A 21,679-nucleotide genomic window follows, 5' to 3' on the forward strand; every position below is an offset into this window, starting at 1 on the left:
ACATATTATAGTTAGATGATAGTGGTCAACAAGCTCTTCAATTCGCCTGGCTCAATGGGTAGGCGTAGCGCACAAGCAGTCCTGTAGGACACACTGTATGTAGTACAGTGAGAAACGTATTCACCAGTCTATAATTATGAAAACAGACAGACTGTAATTATGTATATTTGACTTGTGCTTTGTTTTTCTCTTTCTCTGGATCCTAGAGCTTGTTGACCAAAGACATGTTCAGCACACCGCAATTGACAGTTAGCGAAGACAAAACATGGCGGACATTGTAGGGACAGGTGAGAGGTAGATGGACACTGGACGACATGCAACACAGAGGAGGGGGAGAGGGTGCTGATGGAGGTGGTGGTGGGCCTGCAAGATACAGTTATATACAGGAATCCAATGACCTGACTATAAAACTGCCAAGAGAAGGCTCCTTTCCTGAGAGAAAGAGTTGGTGGAAATGTCAGATTTCACAACATTTCAGTTTTGTTGGCCGTTTCACACAGGAGGCAATGGAGTGGCTGAAGTCTTCGATACAGTAGCGGAAGCATTTGATGATCTCTAGGTGTCTGACACTATGATGTAGTATAACGCAGTGGTTCTCAAAGTGGGCTTTTACAGTGCACTCTGAAAGTGCACGAATGCACGTTCGTTCACTCTCAGAGTTCATGGGTTTCCTTGAAATCAAAAAAAGTTTAAAGGAGTAGTTCACCCAAAAAAAATATCGTATTTTCTATTTCTACAAGTTACACACTCCATGAAGCCTTGAATTCATGGTGTTTTTATAGTTTTTGTCGCATTCCTGAGCCAATAATTTGATGACAGGGTCACCAGGCCAATAGGAGACTCTGCCAGTCATCAAATTATCGGCTCAGGAATGCGACGAAAACAAAGAAATCTCCATGAATTCGAGGCTTCATGGGGGTGTGTAATTGATAGAAATAATGTATTTTTTGGGGATAACTACTCCTTTAAGAACCACTGTAGTAAAGCAATTATGACCTCTATAATTAAAGCATCTTGTTTGTTTAATACATCTGAAGCGCTAGCTGAAGCAACTGACATCACTGTAGCAGGCAGCACAACAGCAGCAGCTGGAGGGCCAAGCGGGCCAGGCTTCAGCCAGGCTACCTTAGCTTCCTTCCTTACCCTCTCTTAGCTGTGTGAAATACAGTCATTACTCTTCCGTTCAGCTGGAGGGGGGTAGAACAAACAGTGGTGGTTGAGGAAAGAACAGCAAAGCCTAGTCTATACCTCGTCGTAGGACAGTGTCGCTCGCCGCGAAAATAATTGATAATAATTCTACACAACGTGTCGCATCAGCTATTAATCAGTTATTTTGGGCAAGTGACACTGTATTTACGACAAAGAATAAATGAAGCTTCATTTTGTTAGAGGGAAACCAAACACCAAACAAGTTAGTCTCTGAATTGAAAGCAATTTGTGATGTTAAAACATTACAGTTGAGTAGCCAAACCTCTTTATGCTGCCGTTGTTCAATTCAAGTCTCATGAAAGGAACGGCCGATAGGAAACGTGCCTCATTAATGCTGCCAAGCTTTATTCCATCCTCGTCATGCACAATGCTTACGCTTGGATTATTTCATCACGCAATGATTACACTGAAGTGTGATGCCATATTTTGTATAAAATATGTACGCCATATGTATACAAAATAGATGCTTTCACACTTTCGTTGTCAACTCTCTTTCATGAAAACGTGGCAGTTAAAGAGGTTTGGCTTTGCTCCTATCCCCAAGACAACAGATAGAAGTCTTTTGAAGTAGAACACAAACGTTGCAACCAATAAGAGCCTTAGGTTAGTACAAGGTGGGAGTGGGGGGGGGGGGGGGGTCATGGTGTGGATGACAGGGGTCATGCTTCATGCACAGTGAGTCGGCAGAGGGGGGTGTCAAAGAGACACCTGGACAACCTTGGCATTAGGGGAGGGGTAAGGGCTAGCAGTTGGCGTCGTCGCAGAGGTTGGCCTCACAGAAGAACCGTGAGCCACGCTTAGCCGTGCGGGCTGTGAAGGGCACGGTCTTCAGTACTGTTTGGGGGGGGAGGGAGGGAGAGAAGACAACGTCACACCTGAAACACTGTCTGTCTGGGAGAAGGCTCACGTTACAAACAGCCTCCATAATTGATGCAGCGGCCGTAATGTGCCTGCGGACACTGGAACTATAGGAATGTAAGCCGCAAGAAGCTAAGTAACACCCTTCCTATGGATGAGAAACGAATCGTTCCTTCTGAGAGTTTGCATTGTACAGAATGAAGCATAACTTTTGCTCCGTTGCATGACGGAGCCGTGTGCCCGAAAATACCAGACCCACAAGCTCACAACGCATTGCATCCGCAGAGCGTTGTGAGCTTGTACGTCGGCTTTTTTTTCAGTGCGCGACGCCGTTGTGCAACGAAATATGAATCGAGTTAATATTGTCATAGATGATTATGGAATTGACTGTTACAGTATAGCGCTGTTGGGAAGAAGCATTATCAACATGATTAAAAAATGCCACTGACACAACATGTAGATTATTTTCTCTTGTGAGCGTTGATTAATTGACTGAGACACACATCAGTTAGTTGAGACACTGTCCTGAGGCTGTGGCTGCTCCAGCAGATCCATCCGGGTCATATCTACATCTTCATGGCACACTTCTCAGACCTATAAGTACTCGACAACATGTATAAACTACCTACATAATTCCTATTCAGAGTTGAGGCTCAAAATATTCTGTACTTGGCACAGTTACAGTACACGGTAAAATCCTCAGTGTTAATTTATCCATTTTTAACTCTGGCTTAAAACACTGGAGGCCTTGAGGGGGTTCCAGGTGTGTCCCCAGGTAAATGATGGTTAGTTAGGAACCAAATGGACCCTTTCCAACCTGTAACTCAGATAATGTACAAATGGAACAGAATGGCATTCGGCTCCTTTCGTACATTCTCAGAGTGACATTAACACCGAGGATTTTTACTGTGCGCATAAAACTAAAACCGCGACTGCCCCGCTGTGCCGTTACGTGCTGCTGCGGTCCAGATGCGGTGGAGTCTGCACCACGTAGCACAGGGTGCACTGCAGGGGCGCCGAGCAATGGATGACCACGGTCATTTTAGGCCTGTGGCGGCTTCTCGGACTGCCGGGACCCACGCCGGGTCCCGGGCTCGCGGTCACGGCGCTGCCTGGCCCACCTGTGATGATGTCCTCGATGGTGCCGTCCTTGCCCTCGTACACGGGCCGGTGGTCCTTGGCCTGCCGCTTGCGGAGCTCCGCGATGAGTTCCTGCTGCTGGTGTTTCTTCTTGTGGGCCTGGACCTGGTGCAAAGGAAAGAGATTGATTGATTGGATACGTTATTAGCAGTGTTGCATTGTTGAATTGGAACGTGGTTGCACTCTATTTTAGTGACGTGACGCCCACGTCGCTTAACACCTACACTACTCGTCACACAATGGACCATTGATATGCATCTATAGGCTCATTCCTATGTTAATCCACCTGGTGTGAGTCGGGAGCCTTTGCAAACTTTGTTGAGGTGTGAATTTAAAGTTGTTTTGCATGTTGCAAAATCCTGGGGACTTGTTTCCATTGTGGCCCTATGTATTCAATTCATCAACATAGCATACAAAATTAACACAATATTACATGTCATCAACAAACAATATATGTACAAAAGACATGGGAAATTTACATTTAGCTCCCCTTGTGGTCTCCTGATACAGTAGATACCTGTACCTGCCAAACCATGTCATGTATTCTGTCTCTGCTACATGAACCCTTAAAGGCTAATTTAAAGCTGGGATAAAACTTTATTTGAGCCAATCTGTATGGTGGAGTAGGTCAATACAATATAACTAACACTACTGTGGTGGTTTGGATGTGGTCTCCTTGCTCTTTTATTGTTGATCCTGTCGTCTGGTGGGGCCACTACTGTTTAACAAGAGGTATTGCATGAAGCTCAAAGCGTAATATCTCCCCTGCCTAATCAGGCTTTCTGTCTTAGCTCAGCAGTAGAAATGTCTGAATCTTGGGTAGGAGGACATAAATCTTAAGGGTTCATTCAAAGAAGTGAAAATTCTTCATTTTTGTCAAGCAATATGCTGCGCAACACTTTTATGACAAAGCATAAATGAAGCTTTATATACAGTAGCAGCAGCAAGTAAAGATCTGATGGGTGTTAGTACTGTAGTTGTTCTTCGTGTGACTCAGTTGTAGATGCTTGAACTGTACCTTGGGGTCATGCTGCTTCGCCTCCTGAGCCAGTAGCTTCTCTCTCATGGCTTCCTCCTGCTTCTTCCTCTGCTCATTGTCTGCCACCGCATCCTGTACAACAGAGAACATGGAGACCATTCAGAGAGACTCAAATGAGACCAACTAAACACAGCAGACCGAGCCAACTGTAGAGGAAACAAAGTGCCCCTTTTAGAACAGGAATCAGAGCAGAAGTTTAGCTCACAAAGGGAACACACACTTTGATGAACATAATCTGTCATCATCAATCCCTCTCCCTCTCTCTCTCTCTCTCTCTCTCTCTCTCTCTCTCTCTCTCTCTCTCTCTCTCTCTCTCTCTCTCTCTCTCTCTCTCTCTCTCTCACACACACACACACACACGCATGTAGGCCTGCCCATTTTACACAACACATTCCTCCTTCAGTTGCACACAAATCCAAAACAAAAACAACTACAAAAGTGTGCTCCTCTTCAAAGATTTGATTTGCACATTAAAGTTTTATATTTGAAATGTAGTTTTCATTTAAGTAAGAGAGTCTTTAAAGTCTTAACCTAGCATCAAAGACAAACATACAGATGGGGATTTGAATACAGGTCTCTCATATCACAGGCACCAGCACTAACCAGTTGGTTAAATGGCAAGGCACCAGCACTAACCAGTTGGCTAAATGGCAATGGCCAGGTTTCCCAAACGAATTTGAGCTCAGACGCAGCCTAGAAGCTGCGTAAGAGCCTCCACGCACCTGCGCAGTAGCAACCCCGCCACGCACTATCTTCATTAGTAGCAGCTGTGTGTGCTCTACGTGCCATCTAAACTGGCTTCAGGAGGCACCATCGTCGTAGGTTCTCATTACGTGTGTGCTAAAACTACATTCGCGAGACAGCATAGACGTAAAGACCTCCTGGACGAAGTCTACGTAAAGCCTACGTAAACTACGTAGTGCTGTCCTACGCTACACTGCAGTTTAAACACCCTTTGCGAAAGTGAAATGGATCATAAAAATACCAGAGCCAACTGTCAGATGTCCTGAAGCAGCCACTCCAAATACAACTTTTGAATAATATATTTATGAATGAAATTACAGTGGTGAGTTGACATCTGCAAGGTAAATAAAACACTAAAGTGTCCCCATTATGCAAGTAAATTAAATATACTTAAAATACCAAAAGGAATGCAGAATGTCCCATTTCCCAAAATTAATATGTATTAAAATCTTTTGAAAATAGCAGATCTACAAGCTTGTGAAGCGTTGTGAGCTTGTAGATCTGCTAGTTTCAAAAGATGTTTTAACCATTCATAAACATGGCGAGCGCAACAGCTGTCACTTTGTGAGAGGAACTGGGGACTTTCATCATAACGTTTAACTATAAAACTTCGAAATTAAGTAAACATGTTTAGCTCAGCATCATTTATATACCTTTAGTTAACTTGGCATATGCTTAATATTTTTATCAGACGATCGGATCATCCGTGAGAGTACAATTTGTAAACTTCGGGTTCATGCATATAGAGGACGAAGCCCTGGTTCAGAGCGTTAGTGAACTACAGCCACACATGTCCATAAAGCGTCCGTCAAGTTGCCGTACGGACGCCGGAGGTCCCATCCACTCCCATGTTAAAAAAAAAAACGGAAAGGTACTTCCGGTTTTAAACTTAACATGGGAGTGGATGGGACTTCCGGCGTCCGTACGGAAACTTGACGGACATGTGTGGCTGTACCCACTAACGCTCTGAATCAGGGCTAGAAGCAGCGCAGCTGTCCGCGTTGTGTGTGTGTGTGTGTGTGTGTGTGTGTGTGTGTGTGTGTGTGTGTGTGTGTGTGTGTGTGTGTGTGTATATATATATATATATATATATATATATATATATATATATATATATATATATATATATATATATATATATATATATATATATATATATATATATATATATATATATATATATATATATATGTGTGTGTGTGTGTGTGTGTAAATTATGTGTGTGTGTGTGTGTGTGTGTGTGTGTGTGTGTGTGTGTGTAGTCGGTCTTTTCATAGATCTATTTCGCTACGATGGGTGTTACTAGCGCCCCAGGGCGCTAGTAACAAACTGCTTCGTAGGACAGCACTGCAGGGCTACGCCTCTCGCAGAAGTAGGAGGAGAGTAGGATACGCCATTCTGTCTCCCAAATGTAGTTTTAGCAGACACGTAACGCCGTGGACGTGGGAACCGATTGCACGTTGGGCACAACCAGCTGCTACTAATGAGGGTAGAGCGTAGGTTTCGCCTGGTCCCAGGCTCTTACGCAAGCTGCGTAGGCTGTGCATGACCTGAAATCTACGTGGCTGCTATGGTACTGCGCAGACTGTGTGGACACACGTAAGACCCGTCGTAGAACCTGCGCAGATGCTCAACGCAGCATCTCTACGAATCTTTTTGGGAAACGCGGCCAATGCCTACTTGCATTCAAACTTGTTCGCTAAATACACTAAGCTCATGGACGCAATGTCATTGGGGGAGCCAGATGTCAATCAACTGTAGTCAACCTACCAGGTTCTGAGAGGGGGTGGGACTAAAACAAGGAGACAGTGAGACAGTCTGAAGGAAAGTGTGGTGTGCTGCAGATTTTCATCTTTAGGCACACCTGCCACCTCTACCTTCGACCACAAATATACCCTAAAACATCTCATTGATGTGAAAGGCCGGGTGGCACAAGATAAATGGAGAGGCTTCACAATCTGATGAATATTTTAGACTTTCATTTTGTGTGGTGGTCACAACTCCAGCAAGCAAGATGTAATTAGGTTGATTGAGAACATGCAGGCTCAGAAATCTTTGATCGTTTGTTTGTTTGTTTCTTCGGTTGTGGGTGTCAGTAAATATCTTGTTAAACACCTCAATGATTCAGTGATTATACTTGTATTATTCCGTCAGTTGAAAGGTGCGTTCGGAAATTGCGCACCGGAGCGCACTCGCCTATTAGTTTGTATTGGCCAGTGCGCTCAGTGCTGTATTTCCGAACGCACCCGAATTGTGATTCTGCTGTAAATGGGCAGAATTAGCTCAATTTGATTAGTCTACTTACACCTGGCTAATTTGGTGTAGACCTGTAGGCTATATTTAGTAACCTGCTGGAAGGGAAACTGTTACTTATAAGCTGGATAAAATGTTCATGTGTGATTGCCCACCTATTTACCTGCTAAATAATTATGTACACTTAACTTGGTTTGCTTTGAATATTATTATTATCATTAATATCATCATCAATGTATGATTATTTGTCTAATTGTTTCCAATTTCACCTTTTCTTCAGTAAAATCCTGCCAACTACATCACATGGCCTGTTCCTTGGAGGAGTTGATGCAAAAGGCAGTTTAGCTTGTTATTAGTTCAGTTCCTACATTGATTGACACAATAGTATATGAAGAAAGTCATACTGCACTATGTCAAAAAAGTCATGCAAGGCTTTAGTTTAAACAAAATGCCATATACATGTAGTACTGTTGTAACAAATTACACAAATTAACAAAGTTATAGAATGCCTAAATTGTTCAAAGTACAGCTATTTGTTTTTGTATTTAATTCTTTGGAGTTTGTTGCAATGAAGAAATGGAAGTGTTTGGATTCAATTCATATAATTTGTTATTCCTGATTCACTAGAATAGCTCAAAACAAAACAGAATGCATTTCATGAGTATGGGGCTCAGCCTATAATTGATCATTGATTTGATTGATATGCTGCATGCCATGAGTGTAAAAAGTGGTATTTTCTCAAACTTAATTCAGCTAATCAAAAGAGGAGCTGTGGTCATAATGCAGCACTTGTTTGATAAACTGGTTGAAAACTGTACAGCTATAATTGTTTTAATCTAACAGTCCAAAGTGACAAATGTACAGTACTTGATTAAACAAAACCTTGTATACTCTTGGTTGATTAGAACTGCCATAGGCTCCTCAAACTAATAAATATACATTTTAATGACATTACTTAACATCTCTGTGTTTGCTGTCAATGAAAGAGTAACTCTTTAAAATAAAATAAAATGTTCCAACAGATGGTTTTAAACAGTCTAAATCTCAGTTGTGTCATAATGAACCCCGATCATCAGTAGATTCAGTCATTCTGTCAGGGGGAGAGGTGTTTACTGTGGATTTTCATCTTTTTTCTTGACTGGTCACCTCCTCCTTTAACATCAAGTATAACCTCTAACAAATTTTCAGTGTGAATAGCCTGGTGGCGCAAGTGAAAAGGAGCAGCTCCGCAAGTCAAAGGTTGTGGGTGTGAATCTTGGTCATGGTGTTTATTTATTTTCGGCCTTTGTAATGCGATGAGCATGGAAGTAGCCCACCTCCCTCCTCACGAGGTGGGCTACTAGCGAGCCCACCTCGAGCACACTATTGATGTTCTCACTATGCTATTTTCATGGCAATAATGTTGTACATTTCAAGCTCCAAGGGTGCAGCCTGAAAAGAAAAAAAAACGCGTTTCACTGCTTTAACCCAGCGACCCTATGTAAATTACGCCACTGCTGAAAAGCATCCCAGCCCAAACATTCACGTAACTAATAATTGGGCCGCGCGACCCGGAAATGACCGTAATAATCCTAGAACGGGAGCAAAAACATTTTGGGTGGCCCAGTGGCCCACTGGTCCAGCGGCCCACCGGGCATATGCACGGTATGCCAAATGGCCAAATCCGCCCCTGGCCATTGGGCGCTTAGAGTTAAATATTTCAAAAACTACAAATCATTTCAAAGTAAAACATCTCAAGGATGCATGTCCACAGTAAGGTGGAATTTTTGAACTGGGAATGGAGTTTCTAGGTGAAAGTGTTTTTTTGAGGTCCCAAAATCTTCCATCGGCCTCCATTATAAATCTCTGAACTTTTAAAGGAGTACAATTCTAATACTATAAAACATTTCAAAGATTCCTCTAAATCTCTGAACTTTTAAAGAGGTACAATTCTAATACTATAAAACATTTCAAAGATTCCTTTTCAGGCAAACGTGTCCACAGTGAGATGAACATTTTAAAGTTTGAATGGGGGTTCTAGGTGCAAGTATGTGGCCTGCCTGTCCTTCCCCCCTATAGAAATGTCTTCTGTAAAACTTTAGCTGGGAAGAGTTCTTTCAGTCATAACCCCCCACCTTTAACTATCAGGAAACAGGGGAGGGACACAGTCCCACCGATGGTCCTCCGGTACGTTGATGGCATGGTACTTGAACCTGCGAACTGTCTGTAGCAGAGGCAACCGATCAAGCGCACCAGACCACTGCACCAACGCACCTTTGGGCCCTCAACAGGTGTCTTCTAGTGCTTTTGACTAGATTTTTTGTATTCTGGCCTTGAAAATTCCAAAGTACCACAACATTGAAACATGGGATGACTGGGATTTGAACATGGAACCTCTGTGCTGAGAGTCCACTCTTTAGACCACTACACCATTTCTCAGCTGCTCACAGCACGTCTCTTCGTGCTTTTGACTTGCTTTTTTGTATTTTGGCCTTGAAAATTTCAAAGTACTACAACGTTGAAACGACTGGGATTTGAACATGGAACTTCTGTGCTGAGAGTCTGATCTTTAGACCACTACACCATCTCTCAACTGCTCACATCATGTCTCTTCATGGTTTTGACTTTCTTTTTTGTATTTTGGCCTTGAAAATTTCAAAGTACTACAACATTGGAATACGGGATGACTGGGATTTGGACATGGAACGCCTGTGCTGAGAGTCCGCTCTTTAGACCACTACACCATCTCTCAGCTGCTCACAAAATGTCTCGTGTATTTGACCTGCTTTTTTGTATTTTGGCCTTGAAAATGTCAAAGTACTACAACATTGAAATATGGGACGATTGGGATTCGAACATGGAACCTCTGTGCTGAGTCTGATCTTTAGACCACTACACCATCTCTCAGCTGCTCACTTCATGTCTCTTCGTGGTTTTGACTTTCTTTTTTGTATTTTGGCCTTGAAAATGTCAAAGTACTACAATATTGAAACGTGGGACGAGAACATGGAACCTCTGAGCTGATAGTCTGCTCTTTAGACCCCTACACCATCTCTCAGCTGCTCATATCATGTCTCTTCGTGCTTTTGACTTTTTTTGTATTTTGGCCTTGAAAATTTCAAAGTACTACAACATTGGAATACGGGATGACTGGGATTTGGACATGGAACTTCTGTGCTGAGAGTCTGATCTTTAGACCACTACACCATCTCTCAGCCACTCCCATCATAAGTATCTTCGTACTGTTGAAGCGCTCTTTTGTATGTTAGCCTTCAGTTAGTAAAGTAATGAAAGACTGGTATTTGAACTTGGAACCTCTGTACTGGGAGTCGGATCACTAACCCACTAGGGCATCTCTCACTGATTCACAACATACTATATGTCTCTTAGTACTGTTGGAGTGCTCTTTTGTATGTTAGCCTACAGTTAGTAAAGTTGAAAAGTAATGAACAATAGAAAAACTGGGATTCGAACATGGAACCTCTGTACTGGGAGTCGGATCACTAGCTCACTAGGGCATCTCTCACTGATTCATAGCAATTGTCTCTTAGTACTGTTGGAGCGCTCTTTTGTATATTAGCCTTCAGTTACGTAAAGTTGAAAAGCAATGAACTATAGGAGAACTGGGATTCGAACATGGAACCTCTGTGCTGAGAGTCTGATCACTATCCCATTACCCTATCTCTCACTGGCTCTTGGCAGATGTCTCTTAGTACTCTTGAAGTGTTCTTTTATATGTCTGCCTTCAGTCAGTTAGTAAAGTTGAAATAGTCCCTCATTGAACTATAGGAGGACTGGGACTTGAACATGGAATGTCTGTGCTGAGAGTATGTTCATTAGACCACTTCACCATCACTCAGCAGATGTCTTCTAAAATTAACCTTCAGTTAGTAAAGTTTAATTACTTCGGCATTTAAAGCTGCATTATTATAACTACAATGTTTTGGCTTTAAAGCGAGCCCACATTGTTTCTTTAGGACCAATATTTTCAAGTTTTATTTAAGGATTTTATTTTTTGTGATTTTCCCTCCACGCGCCTTTTTTTTAGCTCCAAGTAGAGTGATTCTTCTATTTAAGCATTTCATTTTTTAGAACTTCCCATTCATTTTATAATCTATTAACTTTATAGTTTTTTTCTCCCATTGTTTCATATTATTGCTTTGATATGAGTTGTTTTATTGAGACACTTGATATGTCTTTTGAGTATTTTTTGATGGCAGTTTTCTTTAGTTTTTGAGTACCTCTGTACCACCATGGTTTATATTTTTAGCTAGCGTACTCTTCAGTGAAAGATATAGAGACAAAATATCTGCCTTTTTAAACCAAGAGCCTTCTCAGTCTGAGTTTTGAACTCACATACTCTGCTTTGCAAGGCATGTACCTTACCACTATACCACATGGTTCATACTCAGTTCATACACTCTATTGCGTGCTCTTGATTGAAAGACTACAGGTAGAGCCAGGCACAAACCTTTGGGAAAAACTCATGCTTTTTTGAACCAAAAGACTTCTCAGAATGAGTTTTGAACTTACATTCACAGCTTTGCAAGGCGTGTATCTTACCACTGCACCACCATGGGTCATACCCAAACAGATATATTGTGTGCTTTTTAATGAAAGATTAGAGCCAGGCACAAACTTGGGGGAAAAAACATGTCTTTCTTTCAAGAGACTTCCCAGTCTGACACTGTACCACCATTGTTTATACTCAAGGACGTTTGTGACAACGAATGACTTAGTATTTAGATACAAAGTGGAGTTTACATGCAGAGTGACGATCTTACAAAAGGTGGTTTGGTATGGATCTTTCTCTTGAGGCTGGTACCACTGTACCACCATTTGCTTGCTTTTCAGTGAAAGATTAGAGCCAGGTACAAACTTGGAAAAAACACTTATCCTTGGCTTTGAACAATGAACCTTTGGTTTACAAAGCACTGAGTAATTTTTGAACCAGCTTTTTAGCTTATGTAGTTAAGTTTGATTTATGTTTAAGTTGTTGTTTTATCATATCCCTTCTGTGTTATGAACCTTTGACATTCTGTTAATAAACCCACAACTTATCGTTTGATCCATGCTATAATACAAGCTGTGAGCGAGCAGGAAATAAATACTTGACCTTTTAAGTTTAAGGATTAGGGCCCATGTCGGATTAAAGATTTAAAGACATTTTCATTTTCTGCTTTACTTGACAGTGACAGTGAGAAAATGGCAGAAATGAGTTTGGGAATGAGTCTGTCATGCAGCAAAGGGCCTCGAGTCAGATTCGAATCCGGGCCGGCTGCAGATTTTGAGTGTTAATAAGGTGCTTCCTTGTCTTCTATGGTAATTCCCTGTCTTCTATGGTGCTTCCTATGGTAATTCCCTGTCATCTATGGTGCTTCCTATGGTGCTTCCCTGTCATCTATGGTGCTTCCTATGGTGCTTCCCTGTCTTCTATGGTGCTTCCCTGTCATCTATGGTGCTTCCTTGTCATCTATGGTGCTTCCCTGTCATCTATGGTGCTTCCTTGTCATCTATGGTGCTTTCTATGGTGCTTCCCTGTCATTTCTTTCAATGACTATTAAATAGTTCTAATGTAAGATTTACATTTTATTGATAATTTCAACCGTTTTAAGCAAGTTGAATTATTTGATAAAAAGTTTTTTGGTTCCACCAATTGACATTTTTGCCATCATTCCTAGAAATATTCTATCAATATCAATATTGAATAAACCCAGAAGAGGGCCTAAAAAAGGATAAAGTATGGAGGTAACTTGTAGATTTATTTTTAAGTGTTGACCCCTTTAAATTTAACTAAACCATATGGACAAAAACAATCGCGTCACGTCTCAAACTGAAACTACACAGAAACCTGCAAATATAGATATTGACCTAGCATCCCTATTCTGGGCATGTCATAATAGGCAAACATTTGGCCAAAATAAGCAAAGGTTTGCCGAAAATAGCTCACCTACAAGCTCACAACGTGTTGCAACGCGACAAGTTTGTCTTAGTGGTTAAAATGACAAATACAACATACAGTGGCTGCAGTGTTTTAAAAATGAATATCATCATCACCGTCATCATCATCATCATCGTCATACTTAAAAATATAACAATATGCTACATGTGTTATGTTAGGAGCCTTGGTTGGCGCTGCTCTGTAGCATTGCTTTCATATGGGTTTGTTGGAATCTCTCTATTTCCAAACAGCGCTTGTGCTGTTTTCAGGTTCTGAACAAAAGTGAAGCCAAATCATGGCAGGGAGAAATGGAAAGTGGACAAATCATCTGCCTTTCGTCGTCTCATATGTGTCACTCAAAACTGTCCGCAGAGGCTCTGTGGTGCACCTGTCATCTTTAGCAAGTTAATGACTACAATCTATAACACTGTGACAACTATCTTCAAGTGGAGCTAACGAAACAAGACGAGTGAGGAGAGCTGAGAGCAAGATTATGTGTGTGTGTGTGTGTGTGTGTGTGTGTGTGTGTGTGTGTGTGTGTGTGTGTGTGTGTGTGTGTGTGTGTGTGGGGGTGTGGGGGTGTGTGTGTGTGTGTGTGTGTGTGTGTGTGTGTGTGTGTGTGTGTGTGTGTGTGTGTGTGTGTGTGTGTGTGTGTGTGTGTGTGTGTGTGTGTGTGTGTGTGTGTGTGAATGTGCGTGTGCGCGCACATGAATGTGCGTGAGTGTGTGCATGCGTGTAATTGACGAAACGGAAATGAAACAGGATCTAAAAAAAACATTTAGTTAAGGGGGCTTGATCTCACATATACACAACACAACACAACACAACACAACACAACACAACAACACAAAGACACTGACAGAAATCCTTGTGTTGCACATTTCCTCGAGCAGATCCCATAAATCCCGACAGAGAACAATCTCAGGAAGCGTGTTTTGTGGCGGGACAGGGCGGAGCTGTCCGGGGGTAACGGGGGGGGTGGGGGGGCAGTCTAAACACTACAGCTGGGGCTACTAAGGCCAGGCCCAGCTGGTCCTTCCTGTTATTTGGCCTCTGCCTCCACCAGGCCATGTCCTGTGGCACACACACACACACACACACACACACACACACACACACACACACACACACACACACACACAGACAGCCCTGGGTCTGCTCTTCTCTGTGCGGAAGCAGAGGGACCACACCCTGATGAATCCTGGGAAATGGACCCAGAGAACCACGGAGAGGAAGGCCCATGCACCTAACGCCCGCTTCACACTTAAAATAGCATACAACATACAACATACAACATACAACATACAACATACAACATACAGCGCGGCGCATCCGCGACGCATTGTATGTCTGCTTATTTCGGGGAAACGACATCATCGTGCGACAAAGCATTAGCCTTCCAGGTCTTAATACAAGCATTAGGCTTAATACAAGCATTAGGCTTAATACATGTATGGAATGGAATTGACCATATAGCAAATCTGGGAGATAGATGTTGTTGGTATCCTCACCTTGTAGGCTTTGATGAAGCGAACAATCACAGGGAAGAATACAGAGGGAGGAGTCGTCTTGGCACTTTCTCCGAAGTAGTTCACCACGTGGCCGAAGGCTTCCTAAAATTGGGGAAGAGGACAGCATGAGTGGCACTGATTTGCAAATGCGCAAACTGGGACAAGTTAGAGCATTTGTTCTTAAAGCGGGGTCCGGGGACCCCCGGGGGTCCTTGAGGGGGTTCAGAGGGTCCCCAGCAAAAGTAGTCAATGTAGCATCACAATCATTTTAACCACTTTATCCATTCATACGCTGGCTATTCAAAAAGATCTGCAAGATCATCTGCTATTTTAGATTATTTATTGTCTCCGCCGAAGGTGGAGAATATGTTTTCGCTTTGTGTGAGCAAACATTGTTAGCCAAGCTAACATTGGGCAAGCTCCACGTGACACGTGTCAATTTGTCGACACCAATGCCTCTGATTGGCTAGAGGGACGCGTGACGAAATAAAATTCTATAAATAGGTGTGTCACTTCAAAAAGCCCCTACTTTTTGAAGTGAGGTAAAACAGGATCAATCAGACTTGATTGGAACAGTACCTTCAGTAAGTCCAAGTCACCCGTCTGTGCGTGTGTGTTTCCCTCTGAGAACACCTAACATTGGTCAAGCAAAGGCGCAGAAGGCCAAAGCTAAGAAAGCATACTCATCTACAATTGTAACGTAGAAGAGGACTAGAGTTGAAATGATCCCACAACAAAGCCGAACTCTTAATACGTGTCAATATGTTGACATCAATGTCTCTGATTGGCTAGAGGGACGCATGACGAAATACAATCCTATAATAAAAAGGTGTATCACTTCAAAAAGCCGTTTACGTTTTTGAAGCGAGGTAAGACAGGATCAATCAGTCTTGATTGGAACAGTATCTTCTAGTCCAAATCACCCGTCCGTGCGTGTGTGTGTCCCTTTGAGAACACCTGACATTGGTCAAGCAAAGGCGCAGAAGGCCAAAGCTAAGAAAGCATACTCATCTACAACAGTAACACAGAAGAGGACTAGAGTTGAATTGATCCCACAACAAGACCGAAATCTTAATACGTATTAATATGTTGACACCAATGCCTTTGATTGGCTAGAGGAATGCATGACGAAATACAATTCTATAAATAGGTGTGTCACTTCAAAAAGCCATTTACGTTTTTGAAGCGAGGTAAGACAGGATAGTTATTGCTATGATAATATAATTGCTATAGTCTGCTGGCGGAGACTTGTGCTCCGAGGAGCACATTTTCTAGTTTATTTTTATATCGAAAATGTTTAGAAACCTCTGAATAATTTTGCATTTTATTTTGACACAAATCTTCTCTTCTGGGGGTCCCTGGCAAAAAAACTTTTTCAGATGGAGGTCCGTGCATATCAATTTGGGGGTCCTACTACTGAGTTAGAGAACACCTGAGACAATGGCTGTCTCTGGGTCTTTCTTTTTTAGGATTAAAACATTTTGCCTGAGAAAGGGTGTTGCATCATGTCTGTTTCCATTTCAGTCCAGTTGATATTTGGAAATCGTGATCAGATCGATGGTATGGAGCAGTGGTGTAAAGTACGATTTTTATCCATTTTGGGACATTCTGCATAATGAGTACTTTTACTTCTGGTACTTAGTACTTATATTTTGATGCCATTACGTTTGTACTTTTACTTAAGTAAAGTGGTGGTATTGATAAAGAGTGGTATTGATACTCAAGTAAAAAGAAGACGATAAAAGCTATGAGTACTTCTTCCACGACTGGTAGGGACTAGGGAGTGTGGTGAATACCTCTGCTGTCTTGGCGTCCTTCTGCAACTTGTCCAGCTGTGTGTCACTGGTCTGGAGGAAGCCCTTGAGAACCGAGTGGTCGTGGAGACTGCACTCCCTCCTGATCAGGTCCATGCCCTTGCCCAGCTCTCGGACATCCAGCAGCACGTTCTCCAGGGACACTGTGTACACAAGAGAGACTCACAGTGTTACTATCTGCAGTATATACCGTACATGGTTTAGTGCTGTATTTAATACTGTTTTTAATTTATTGTCTATTTATACACTTTTTTTAAACTTTTAATACGTATTATTCTGTGCTCCTGTAACACCCTGAATTATGAGTTATGCTATCCTATCCTATCCTGCACAAACACACGCAAGCACACACGCACGCACGCACGCACGCACGCACGCACGCGCGCGCACACACACACACACACACACACACACACACACACACACACACACACACACACACACACACACACACACACACACACACACACACACACACACACACACACACACACACACACACACACACACAGACACACACAGACACACACAGACACACACACACACACACACACACACACACACGACAAACATGATCTCCTGGCAGAGATAAATACGTTAGGATGGTTCTCAAACCTTTTGCTTTTCTCAAACGCCTCGTTTGACTTAATGTTAATGTTTGAGTTAATGAAAAAAGTCTAGGATGAAAATGTGCACTTGAATATATTATAACTTTTGTCTTTTCTCAAAACCAACCTGCTGCAGCTTTATCAACAAAGTTAAGTTCATTGTAGAAGTTGGCCAACTCTGTGTACTTCTCCTTCACAATAAGAGCTATGTAGTGGAGCAGGGTCATCTTCCTGTCCGTAGACTTAGTGTCCAGCAGCTGTGGAATGAAGGGAACGCAGAACAATATCAACCAGTGATGCACTTCAAATATAAACTCTAGCTCTTCAGTTAGTGTTATTGTGATAAACTGAGATACATGTTAAATGTACTACTTTCCACTCACCAGATCGAGACTTTGTAATTTGAAGCCATACACGCAGCCTCTTTTGCTACTGTTCATGTAGTTTCCCAAGGCTAAAATGATCTGTGCATAGAAGACGATAAAGAACATAAATAATTAATATTAAAGCACTATGTCATTATCATCTCTGTCGGGTGCAAATCTCATATGTCGAAAAAAGTTGCAGATCTACAAGCTCGAAACGTGGCGTGCAAGCTTGCAAATCTGCTACTTTTGAGTGATGCTGTTGTATGATCAAGTAGTAGGGCGTTAATTTACGAAAAACAACACGCAGCAAAGGCTGTCTGGCTTTGGAATTGAACCTGCGACTCACTGTCATGCTGCATCAGAGTCTATACCGTATACATGTATGTGGTATACGCCTTAACCGCTAGGCCATCGGTGCCCCAAAAGGTCAATAAATATTAAAGCGCTATGTCAATATACCGCACATAACATCAAAGGGCGCACACAAGCTATCCCGTCCAGTCAAAAATGTTGTTGTAACCTCAAGTATTTTTTTCATCTTCGGCGAGGATTTCACAGAGCCAGACGCTGCGATGATGGCGTTGAGCTGCGGCGTGAGCATGCTGATGCTGTCGGAAAAGTTCCCGACGAAGGTGATGATGTTCATCCTCTGAGTGAGCCGCTCGATCTTGCTGAAGAGCAGCATGAAGCGGTCCTCCTCAGCCAGCTGATCCAGTGGACGGCGCTCGCGCTCGTACTGACGCATGATCTTGGTCTCCGCCTCCGTGGGTAGGAAACGCATCAGGCACTCCACGAAGTCCACAGGCAAGGCCTTCAGGTCAAACCTGAGGAGGTAGACACATGGCAGGTATTAAGTGTGGTCCAAGTCAAGTCAGTGTTTATTTAAAGGGGCACACAGTCCCACCAAGTGTCTCAGAACACCTTACTGTATATCGTTGCTGTCGGACAGAAATATCGTTGCTATCTCCAAATTTTAACTTTTTGTGTTTTTTCGTCACACAATAGCGTCAAAAGTAGCAGATCCGCAAGCTCGAAACGCGGCGCAAAGCGACGCGTTTTTAGCTTGTAGATCTGCTACTTTTGAATTTGAATCCTGAAAAATAACAAATAAATGGACAAATGAGGTTTCCCCCCAGAGACGATATTGTAACAGATCAATAAAACAAAAAGCAACAAAATATATATGTATATATAATACTAATACAAAACATTCAAAATGATTTGATGATCCATTACCGTTTTTTCTTAAACACACAATAGAAATTTCAAAAAATGAAGGCTTGATTTTAAGTCTTGATGCCTTATTCTGGAAGGATTCAGAAACGTATTTTAAAGTCTGCAGTGGGAAAGTTGCATACTTCTCTATCGCCTTGCAGATCTCCTCGCTGCTCTTGTTGGCCTTCCGCAGTGTGATGGCGAGGTTCTTGGAGCGGTTGGCGTCCAGCAGGTTGATCTTGTTGACGGCCTTCTGAGACACTTTGCTCTTAGTGCAGGGATGGTCCACGATCGGACCCTGGGCTCTCGTTTTAAACATCTCTTCAAACCTCTCCAGATCTAACTCCTATACAGAACGCATGACAACAGCAGTGTGATTGTTTTATTATCTAACGGAAAGAAAAAAAAGATGAGAGTGTATGTGTCGGGGAGATCAAAGACAACTCCAGTAATTGTGTTTGTTTTCACCCCTAACCCTCTGTTTAATCTGTTTTAAGTCTAGTTTATATTGTATATGACAAGCTATGGCTCGGGCCCATGGCTCAGAGCTCTGGGTGTTTATACTCAACCAAATCAAAGCTGCGAATCATTAATGACGCAGTGTGAGCTGCTAGAAATGTCAGGAGGTGTGTGTGAGCCAATTGGCTCGCAGCCTAAGAAACGTTCCAAATTAGACGTCCATGACCCAAACAATGGGCTTGTTTTACACAGTACAAACGAGGCCGTACTTACCTCTAGCACGCGCTCATCATCAATCTCATTGAAGACGGTGCCATTGATCTGATTGGGTTTCAGGGCCGTCCAGTTGAACACAGGCAAGCGGAACTTCGTTTTGATGGGCTTCTTGATTCTGATAGCTGTAGTGATCAGATACAATACAACCACGGTGTTGAACATTATGGCTCAAACTTTCATGGTATCTTTCCACACTAACTCTTTCTGAAGACAAAATGGTCCATAGTAAAGTAAACTGTGTGCAATGTTCAGGAGGATTTCTTTTTTACCTGAGACCCCGAAACTTAGGATAAATGAGGGATTTGTGCCTGGCAAAGGTGGAGCAAGAGGCGGCGGTGGTGGTGGAATTGGTATCATATGATCTCCTGCAAAGTAGCAAGACAAACTCAGATTAGTTGACAGTGTAAAGTGATACTTAACATGACACTCTAATGGCTCTTCTCGACTATGAGAACTAAAGGAATCTCACAGGTTCTGGGTTTGTTTCCATACGCTTTGTCTCGGTTTCAGATTCTCAGAGCCTAATTTTGGGCTCCTGCTCAGGAGGTAAAACTATAACCCTGAGTTTTGTGGGAACCCAATGGGAGGAGCTAAGCGGTGCTGTTGCTCTGGATTGGTCAACCTGAGCTGACCACACTGGAACTAGGCCTGTCACAATTTTACATAATCGTCCAATCGCAATTATTTGTGATAATCGCAATTATTTAGCATAATCATCATAATCGTTCAAACACTTTCCAAAAATAGCAGAAATAGCATCAGCTATTTCCGCTATTTATTTATTTTTGTATACAATTATTAAATATGTCAGTAATTCCTTTGTATTTAAGTTATTTGTCATATCTGCCCTGTGCACCTTTTGTTTACGAAGCCTGACAGGCAAACAGGAATTATGTTTTTATTCATATGTTCCAATGTTCAATGCCAAAAACACAATTAAATCGTTAATCGCAATTATTTGTATGACAATTAATCAGGTAACATTTCATAATCGTGACAGCCCTAACTGGAACCAGACGCGTTTTTTGAAAGCTTTTGAAAACAGTACAAACAGCTAAATCAAATTGTTTTTTTTTAAATAGAGTTTTTTATATGACGTACCTCCCTCTTCAGGGATGGCTCTGGTTATAATAGAAAAGTAAATTTTTTAAAAAACTTCTGAGGTTCTGGGTTTCCCTTCGTAGTCGAAAAGAGCCATAAGTGGAAGTGTAACAGCATTAGATACAGTCGTCACAGGGTCAGTGCTATCTCTCCCCTTGTGTGCTGCAGTCTCTCTGTCTGCACTCTCACACAGAGGAAACACCCTGCGTTTCCCGTTTCCTGTCTGCTCTTTAGAAGGGTGCCGCTGCGACCCCATCACCTGGCTGGGCACCAAAAAACCAAAGAGTGGAGCTTGAACTGAAAATAGACCTCTGAGTCAGTGAGTCACCAGAAAAGTCTGGTGTCCCCACGAACTTTCCCATAACGTATGTCACCAGACATGATTATCACAGTGAGTCACACAGTCTATTACCTGAGGCCGAGGGTAGGGGAGGAGGTGGCGGAGGTGGAGGGGGTGGGGGCGGAGGGGCTTCGCTGGCAGGCGGTAAACTGGTGTCTATCGCCCCGGGTCCCCCTGGTCCCGAGAGTCCGGCGGAGCCCGCGGACAGCCCCGCGCGACCGCCTCCCACACCGGCGACGCCGACTCCCAGGGGCTCGATGGCGATGTCTCCATCGGGCTTCTTGTGCAGGCGGATGGTGCCCTGCTGCTCCAGCTCCAGCAGGCGTCTCTCTATGTTGAAGTGCTTCTGGAAGGCAACATCCTTCTCCTTGATCACTCTCCTCAGGGTGTTGACCTGGGTGTTGGTCGACTCGTATGTTTCCTGGATGGTCACCAGGGGGCGACAGAGAGCACAGCGCAATGACTCCACAATGCTATAAACACATCCTATTTCCTCTGACCTAATTTGCTATCATAACAGGCTTTTTTTTTCCTCTCCTCCTACATGCGTGAGAAATGGATATATAACTTTGGGTCCTTGACCACGGCAAAGGCGGACTGAACTGTAAGCATCATTATAAGTGCCGGCGCTTACCCGTATCGAGTGTAGGTCCTTATCCTTCTGAATAAGCAGCTTCTCCAGATCAGCTACTTTCATCATGGTCTCATTCTCCACATCCAGAAGCTTCTCTGTCACCTACAGAAGGAGGAGGAGGAGGAGGAGAACGCAGCAGCGGAGAGACGACGTGGGAGGCAAGTGGACAGAGAGAGAGGATGGAGAGATG

At 42.9% G+C, this 21,679-nt stretch overlaps 1 protein-coding gene across 6 annotated transcripts in view; it reads right to left on the bottom strand.

Moving 5' to 3' along the window:
• Positions 1 to 21,679, bottom strand: part of fmnl3 (formin-like 3) — a 63,962-nt gene that overhangs the window by 4,846 nt on the left and 37,437 nt on the right. For 2 of the 6 annotated variants that reach the window (XM_080445815.1, XM_080445812.1), the window contains 12 exons: positions 21,490 to 21,591; positions 20,928 to 21,276; positions 19,684 to 19,779; positions 19,412 to 19,536; positions 18,823 to 19,025; positions 17,985 to 18,288; positions 17,480 to 17,560; positions 17,224 to 17,353; positions 16,471 to 16,631; positions 14,675 to 14,776; positions 4,226 to 4,318; positions 3,189 to 3,312 (listed from right to left, as the gene is read on the bottom strand). In XM_080445815.1, the coding sequence (XP_080301941.1) occupies positions 3,189 to 3,312; positions 4,226 to 4,318; positions 14,675 to 14,776; positions 16,471 to 16,631; positions 17,224 to 17,353; positions 17,480 to 17,560; positions 17,985 to 18,288; positions 18,823 to 19,025; positions 19,412 to 19,536; positions 19,684 to 19,779; positions 20,928 to 21,276; positions 21,490 to 21,591 (1,870 nt within the window). Of the gene's footprint in view, positions 1 to 1,143; positions 1,188 to 1,926; positions 3,313 to 4,225; positions 4,319 to 14,674; positions 14,777 to 16,470; positions 16,632 to 17,223; positions 17,354 to 17,479; positions 17,561 to 17,984; positions 18,289 to 18,822; positions 19,026 to 19,411; positions 19,537 to 19,683; positions 19,780 to 20,927; positions 21,277 to 21,489; positions 21,592 to 21,679 lie in introns of those variants that run through there. The other 4 variants (XM_080445814.1, XM_080445810.1, XM_080445813.1 and 1 more) reach the window with 3 other exon arrangements.

This window comes from Gymnoscopelus braueri, assembly GCF_963280865.1.
Source record: "Gymnoscopelus braueri genome assembly, chromosome: 12".
Lineage (NCBI taxonomy): Eukaryota > Metazoa > Chordata > Actinopteri > Myctophiformes > Myctophidae > Gymnoscopelus > Gymnoscopelus braueri.